General features: G+C 41.4%; 1 protein-coding gene across 1 annotated transcript; it reads right to left on the reverse strand.

The window, feature by feature from the left end:
- Positions 1 to 69: 69 nt before the first annotated feature.
- On the reverse strand, positions 70 to 1871 carry LOC106613199 (olfactory receptor 52E4-like). The gene has a single exon (XM_014215227.2). It carries the CDS (start codon positions 1850 to 1852, stop codon positions 917 to 919), a length of 936 nt encoding a protein of 311 aa, XP_014070702.1. The 5' UTR covers positions 1853 to 1871; the 3' UTR covers positions 70 to 916.
- Between the last annotated feature and the right edge of the window lie 6914 nt (positions 1872 to 8785).

Below are 8785 nucleotides of genomic sequence, written 5' to 3' on the forward strand. Positions count from 1 at the left end.
ATTAAAAGTAGAAAGCATGTAAACATTATTACATTATTTATTGACTACTGTATGTATATAGGGCAGCAGTCTCTAAGGTGCAGGGTAGAGTACTGGTTGGTAGCCGATTAGTGACAGTGTCTAAGGTTCAGGACAGGGTACCGGGCGGAGGCCAGCTAGAGATGGAAGCTCTTTATCAGTCTCTCTGTTCCAGGTTGGCTCTATAGAGTGAATCCGTTACAGGTGAGTGGAATTTCTGGCCATCAGTGACAATCTCTCAATTCACCTAAAAACCAGCAGTATTGCAGACCTTCAGGCTTGGATTTGAGCATCCCTGCAACTTCCCTCTGCATTTTCAGCTAACAGACACTAGAGGTCTCAATTGAGATACCATTTTGACTGGCAACAAGGTAACGATTAAACACAGACAGGAAAGCCTGATTAACAACGTGTGCTCATTGTCACCTTTACGGTTCCCTCATTCATACCTCTTAATATCTTACAGAACATAACCTTTAAAGGGTAATAAAACAATTATTTAATCTTCATATTCATCATCTCCATCACCACCCCAACATCAAAATATGTGAAAATGGCAAAACATAACCTTTAGAGGGAAATATTGCAATTGCTGCCACAAGTTTTTCTGCTCATTGCCTGCACATAATTGGTTCAAATCACATGATACACAGCAGATGATGTCATCGGAAACACTTATCTTACTCTATCTTTTTGACTACAAGACATAGAAACACGGCATTTTCACGTACTGTATGTTGATGTTGGGCTGGTGCTGGAGATGATGAATATGTTAGAGAAGTACCAAGAACACAGCTTTTAAGACTGGCATCTGTTAAAATACAAACCATTTTGTTTTGGGTGTTTTAGGACCAGAATAATCAAGCCTTTCGATTTGATTTACATAGTAATATCTGTATTATGAGTGTGTAACTTTCCGACAGAGTATTTGTATGATTTTCTGCCTCAATGACTTTGTTTGCATGCCGTAGATAATTGGATTAAAATGAGCAGGGACAACATGAAATAGAACAGAAGCCAGTTTTCTCAAATATGGATAGTCTGGAAAGCGATGCAGTATGATGGTTAGAAACCCACTCCACAGCATAATGAGATACACCACCAGGTGGCTTGCACAGGTCTGCAATGCTCTGTTGTTCAGCTCCTTGCTTTTCTTGGTCCAGCAAATCACAGCAATCCTGAAATAAGTGACAGCTATGCTTCCCATTGAAGAAGTAAAGAGCAGCACTGTGAAAAAGAGTCCATAAATGTTGTTGATTGAAACGTTCTCACAGGATAGCTTGAACAATGATGCATTGTCACAATAAACATTTCGAATGATTGAACTGCAACGGGAAAGCCTTATGGTGAGACCCAGTAGGACAGACACTAAAACAAGTGAAGCCCCCCAAGCAGACACAGACAGCGTAACTACAGTTTTGGTTGTCATTATTGATGTGTACCTTAACGGGTAACATATGGCCACATACCTATCAAAGGCCATAATGATCAGTATCATATGTGAGGCTGATCCAAACATGTGACTGAAAAAGGCCTGAGTAACACATTGGCTGTACGTGATAAACCTCTCAGTTGAAACAATATCAGCCATGAGGCGAGGCAACAAGACAGTGTTGCCAATCAGATCATTTACAGACAGGTTACAGAAGAGGATGTACATTGGTTGGTGCAAATTTCTTTCTTTGATGATGACTACCAGGACACCAATGTTAGACACAAGGAGGGAGAGATAAACAAACAGCATGGAGAAAAAAATTGGATACATGAATGTCTGTGAGAATTCAAAACCCTGGATTTGAAGGATATGGCTTGGAAATGACATGTTGTTGTCCATCCTTTTAGCAATGCAGGGCGAATCTGAAAAAAGAAGACATACAAATATAGATAAAAATGATTATTATAGACAACAATTGTAAATACAGCTTTTAGCACATGCTGTTTGTATCCTCTTTTTTGAATGCTGCTAGTCATTTTGAATACCTCAATAAACACATTTGGTAGAGTGAGTAAGAGTACCAGAGCTGCAATCAGTCAAGAGGAAAACCTGTAGAAAGGCAGTCCTCTAAAGCCATACCTTTACCTTGCTGAAGAGAGTGACAATCCTGCCACAGGTATCGGCCACATCCTTTTTATCTAAAACACATCCTTAATTTGATGTCAATCAAGTCACGTGATTATCAACCAGTGGAGGTCGGGGCCATTTATTTCTATTACAGCATATTGGATGACTGTGATTCATATTCCATTCACCCAGCTCAATGTAACATCGATAGGTTTAGGCTACTACATGACACTCTAATTTTCCTTATACCCATCATGAGGTTGTTACAACCTAGTCTATGAATGAAAGTTTACAACGTAGGTGCACAGGTCAAGAGAAAAATGAGTGTAATCAAGGTGATAGACAGTGACACATTCAATACCGCTTTGCATACTCTTGCATCTAGCTGATATAGGGTGTAATTATTAGTCCAACTGTTGCAAATAGAAGTTTCTATTGGACATATTCAGGTATGTTTATTCCGACTTCGTTGCTTCAATTTTAAGAAACCTTTTTCAACAGAATTGGCTGAATAAATATACCCCTGATCACCCGAAAACACAGTCCACTTTCATAGCAGTCACATACAAACATGCTTGTTAATTACTTCTCGCATCTACGCGCTCTCCTCCTCTCATCTTTTCCCTTTGCTTGTGGACTTCAGTGCACAACACATCAGCTGTCTGTCACATCAGCTAACCACTACACACAGCCTACATCGTTGTCAACATATTAGCTAAAGTGACGTCATAATGAATATAACTACGAGAACTAACGTGTTAGTAAACCCACTACAATCATGCAGTCAGCAAACAGTTTAGCAGGTACACCAGCAGGCCACGGTGGCAATAAATTCATAAAACCAAAAGCTTACCTTGACTTGGAGCAGTTCCAGTGTTGGATAGCCATAGCCAGCTAGCTAACATAGCATCCCTCTCTGTTTGGTGTTTGAGTAGGTTAATAAACTAGCTAGCTGCATTCGCTAGCTAAGTAGGTGTAAGTGAACAAAATACAATAAAATATAGCTGGCTCCCTCGCTTTCTCTCTCTTGCTTCTCCTTAATTTTTAAATAAATTAAAACTGTTCAACTAGTGTCTTTCTCCCTCTGAGTCAACTACCCATCCACATTTTATGCAGGGCAGTGCTAGCTAGCTGTAGCTTATAATTTCACTACTGGATTCTTTCTCTGATCTTTTGATTGGGTGGACAACATGTCAGTTCATGCAGCAAGAACTCTGACAGGTTGGAGGACGTCCTGTGGAGGTTGTCATAATTACTGTGTAAGTCTATGGAACGGGGTGAGAACCATGAGCCTCTTAGGTTTTGTATTGAAGTCAATGTACCCAGAGGAGGAAGGAAGCTAGCTGTACTCCGGCTACACCACGGTGCTACCCTACAGAGTGCTGTTGAGGCTACTATAGACCTTCATTGCAAAGCAGTTTGTTTTAATCAATTATTTGGTGACGTAAATATATTTAGCATAGTTTTATCTTAAAAGGATAACTTTAACATTTCACTATTTTTATTTTTACGAAACTCACTGAGGAGGATGGTCCTCCCCTTCCTCCTCTGAGGAGCCTCCACTGTTATCACCATGTGAATTTTCACGTTGTCATGTCCTGACCAATATAAGTTGTTATTTTCTATGGTAGAGTGGTCAGGGCGTGACAGGGGGTGTTTTTGTGTTTGTTCTATGTTTTCTATTTCTATGTTGTAGTTCTAGTTGGAGGTCATATATAGTAGGGGTGTTTCTCATTGTTGTTTGTGGGTTATTGGCTTTTGAGTAGTGTGTTCTCCTCTCTGCGTCACGGTTTGTTGCTTTTGTAATTCAAGTTTATTTATGTATGGAATTTAGTTTCACGGTCAATAAATATGTGGAACTACAAAAACGCTGCTTCTTGGTCCGCTCCTTATAACAATCATGACAGAATAACCCACCAAAGAAGGACCAAGCAGCGAAAGAAGGAGCAGCAGGAGGAATGGACATGGGAGCGGATTTTGGATGGGGAAGGACCCTGGAGTCAGGCTGGGGAGTATCGCCGACCGAAGGAGGAACTTGAGGCAGCGAAGGCAGAGCGACGATACTACGAGGCGTTATACGCGCCGAAAGGCAAGTGCGAGAGGCAGCCCCCCCAAAAAATGTTTGCTCCACGCACTCTCCCTGCAGTGCGCATCCATAACCCAGTACAGCCAGTGCCTGCTGTGAGCACTCGGCCATTAGTGTGTTTTCCCAGTCCGGTGAGACTGATTCCTGCTCCACGCACTCTCCCTCCAGTGCGCATCCATAACCCGGTACAGCCAGTGCCTGCTGTGAGCACTCGGCCTTCAGCGGTGGTCTGCAACCAGAGCCTTCAGCGGTGGTCTGCAACCCAGAGCCTTCAGCGGTGGTCTGCAGCCCAGAGTCTTCAGCGGCGGCTTTTAGCCCAGAGTCTTCAGCGGCGGTTGGCGGTCCGAAGCCTCCGACGATGATCCAGGGTCTGGTTCCTCCGGACAAACAGAAGCGGGGGGATCAGCGGGTGGTGGGGGTACTACGCCCAGAACAAGAGCCGCCGCCATAGACATTTTTCACCCACGCTACCCTCCCTTTGTGTTTTTTTTTCGGGGGGGGGCGGGGGTTGTTGTTGTGGTGTTGGCATTCGGAATCTGCAGCTTTGGGGGAGGGTACTGTCACGTCCTGACCAATATAAGTTGTTATTTTCTATGGTAGAGTGGTCAGGGCGTGACGGGGTGTTTTTGTGTTTGTTCTATGTTTTCTATTTCTATGTTGTAGTTCTAGTTTGTCTATTTCTAGGTTGGGGTTTATTGGGTTGACCTTCAATTGGAGGCAGCTGGTCCTCGTTGCCTCTAATTGGAGGTCATATATAGTAGGGGTGTTTCTAATTGTTGTTTGTGGGTTATTGGCTTTTGAGTAGTGTGTTGTCCTCTCTGCGTCACGGTTTGTTGCTTTTGTAATTCAAGTTTACTTATGTATGGCATTTAGTTTCACGGTCAATAAATATGTGGAACTACGAAAACGCTGCATCTTGGTCCGCTACTTATAACAACCGTGACATCACTAACGGAAGCCACCTGGCAACTAGATTTTGAATGATATTGTGTAGCTGTTTGTTAGCCTGGTCCTGGATCTGTTTCCACCGTCTTCATTGTCTCACCATGCAGGCCAACATGGCTGGTTGGTGTGACAATTATTCCATATAGGAGTTGGATAGACATCACAAAAAGTTTTGGGACCAGACTAGCTGTAAGATCAAATACTGATATTTTATACTGATACTGTAAGTGATTTAATTATTCTGGCCTTCACCCCGCTGTAGCCCAGTATGTGTCTGAGATAATGTACATTGGTTGCTGCATTCAGTCCTTATGGTACATAGATATGCAACAATAAACCAAGTTATGCTGTTTAATTATCGGTAAACTAGACCATGCATTATAAGCTCAATGTGTATAAATATGTAACAATTTTATGGATGGTGCCATAGGGGTCTACTGCCATACTCTCAACATCGCCTTAGATCTATCATGTTGTGCCCTCGATCAGTGAAATGACAGCTATTTCCGCCTGTCTGCAAGCCCTCTTTGAATTATATCATTTCACTGTAAATTACCCAAGTGGAGCAAGTGCATACTTTTGATATTGACAGCGGGTCAAGTGATAGTGACCTGACATTGTTTTCCGTTGTTGGTCAAGCTGTTATAGTACTAATGAGCGTCATGATCTCTATGTACTGTAGCGTTTAACGAATCAGCCTAAACACCAAAGGGCTGATTATCTATGATCCCTAAACTCTAATCCCCACCAGGGAAAGGAACGATGCAATGGAGAGGAAAACACTAGTGGATGTCAAAACAAATTAATATGGCTACATTTCCTGTATAAAATAGTATGCGTGCATAATCCAAACTGTTTTATAAAAAAAAACAAGGTGCTCAAACTTTTGGGGCTTGTGGGCCACAGGCCGAACAAATAGACATTATGTATTTAGAAATATAAAAGGTAAACAATATATTTTTAGGGTTTTTAAACAATAGCTTTTTAATAAGCATTCATAAAATCACACGGTAAATTGTTGCCGTATAACATGACACCTAACAACACATTCTTATTAGCAGTATTAATGCCATGCTCTGGAACTTTGGCGACTACAAAGTATTTTTGTTTGACACCTCCCAGTTTGGTCTGGATGTGTAAACGTGTACAGTAGTTAAAATATGCATAATAATATTTTAGCAGAATTACTGTCTTACCTCAATATCCACAAAATCCCGAGTTTGAAGGAGATGGTTTTTCAGGAAGATGTGTTGTGCCATTTTCCCTTCATTATTCCCCCATGTGGGCCAACCCCCTAGCAATTTGAGTTTGACCAACGAGCTTGCCATATGAGTGACAGCTAGTAAGAGGCACATCATGCACACACAGGAGAGGGAAAGACAGAGCATAAACGTGGTGCACATATCTGCACATAATGTGACGTAGTATGCAATTTTAGTAGACCGCTTTGGCTTGCTACTTTCAGAACTACTGGCTAAAAAGTATACAAAAGTACCAGAGAATCTCTTTGAAAGATGTATAAAAACAACTACCAAATTTCAAAATTGCACCTTGAGTATTCAAATTCTCTAACTCTCAACAATAAGTTGAGTTCCTAAATAAATAAAAAATGTATACATATTTTTTTTACATTTTAGTAGGGTTAATTTTATATGTATATATATTTTTTAAATCACCCCCCCCCCAAATCAATACTTTGTAGAGCCACCTTTTGCAGCAATTACAGCTGCAAGTCTCTTGGGGTATGTCTCTATAAGCTTGGCACATCTAGTCACTGTGATTTTTTCCCATTCATCAAGGCAAAACTGCTCCAGCTCCTTCAAGTTGGATGGGTTCCGTTGGTGTACAGCAATCTTTAAGTCATTCCACATATTCTCAGCTGGATTGAGGTCTGGGCTTTGACTAGGCCATTCCAAGACATTTAAATGTTTCCCCTTAAACCACTCAAGTGTTGCTTTAGCAGTATGCTTAGGGTCATTGTCCTGCTGGAAGGTGAACCTCCATCCCAGTCTCAAATCTCTGGAAGACTGAAACAGGTTTCCCTTAGGAATTTCCCTGTATTTAGTGCCATCCATCATTCCTTCAGTTCTGACCAGTTTCCCAGTCCCTGCCGATGAAAACATACCACAGCATGATGCTGCCACCACGATACTTCACTGTGGGGATGCTGTTCTCAGGGTGATGAGAGGTGTTGGGTTTGTGCCAGGCATAGCGTTTTCCTTGATGACCAAAAAGCTACATTTTAGTCTCATCTGACCAGAGTACCTTCTTCCATATGTTTGGGGAGTCTCCCACATTCCTTTTGGAGAACACCAAATGTGTTTGCTTATTTTTTTCTTTAAGCAATGGCTATTTATCTGGCCACTCTTCCGTGAAGCCCAGCTCTGTGGAGTGTATGGCTTAAAGTGGTCCTATGGACAGATACTCCAATCTCTGCTGTGGAGCTTTGTAGCTTTGGTCTATTTGTTGCCTCTCTGATTAATGCCCTCCTTGCCCAGTCTGTGAGTTTTGGTGGGCGGCCCTCTCTTGGGAGGTTTGTTGTGGTGCCATATTCTTTCAATTTGTTTTATAATGGTGCTCCGTGGGATGTTCAAAGTTTTAGATATGTTTTTATAACCCAACCCTGATCTGTACTTCTCCACAACTTTGTCCATGACCTGTTTGGAGAGCTCCTTGGTCTTCATGGTGCTGCTTGCTTGGTGGTGCCCATTGCTTAGTGGTGATGCAGACTCTGGGGCCTTTCAGAACAGGTGTATATATACTGATATCATGTGACAGATCATGTGACACTTAAATAAAGTCCGCCTGTGTGCAATCTAATTATGTGATTTCTGAATGTAATTGGTTGCACCAGATCTTATTTAGGGGCTTCATAGCAAAGGGGTGAATACATATGCACGACCCACTTTTCCATTTATTAAAAAATAAATAATCCGAAACAAGTAATTTTTTTCATTTCGCTTCACCAATTTGGACAATTTTGTGTATGTCCATTACATGAAATCCCAATAAAATCTATTTAAATTACAGGTTGTAATGCAACAAAATTTGAAAAATGCCAAGGGGGGTGAATACTTTTGTAAGGCACTGTATCACAGCTATTAAACTCTGTAACTGTTTTAAAGTCACTGTTGGCCTCATGGTGATATCCCTGAGCGGTTTCCTTTCTCTCCGGCAACTGATTTAGGAAGGACTCCTGCTTCTTTGTAACGACTGGTACACCATCCAAAGTGTAATTAATAACTTCATCATGCTCAAAGGAATATTCAGTGTCTGCTTTTTTTTTACCCATCTACCAATAGGTGCCATTCTGTGTGAAGCATTGGAAAACCTCCCTGGCCTTTGTGGTTGTATCTGTGTTTGAAATTCACTGCTTGACTGAGAGACCTTACAAATAATTGTATATGTGGGGTACAGAGATGAGGTAGTCATTCAAAACTCATTTTAAACACCATTATTGCACACAGTGTAAGTCCATACAACTTATTATGTGACTTGTTAAGCACATTATTACTACTGAACTTATTTAGGCTTGCCATAACAAAGGGGTTGAATACTTATTGTGTCACGTCCTGACCATATAAAGCTGTTATGGTAGAGTGGTAGAGTAGGTCAGGGCGTGACAGGGGGGTTTTCTAGTTTAGATTTTGTTGTTATGTTGTTATGTTGTTATG

This window comes from Salmo salar, chromosome ssa09 (assembly GCF_905237065.1).
Source record: "Salmo salar chromosome ssa09, Ssal_v3.1, whole genome shotgun sequence".
NCBI classification, from domain to species: domain Eukaryota; kingdom Metazoa; phylum Chordata; class Actinopteri; order Salmoniformes; family Salmonidae; genus Salmo; species Salmo salar.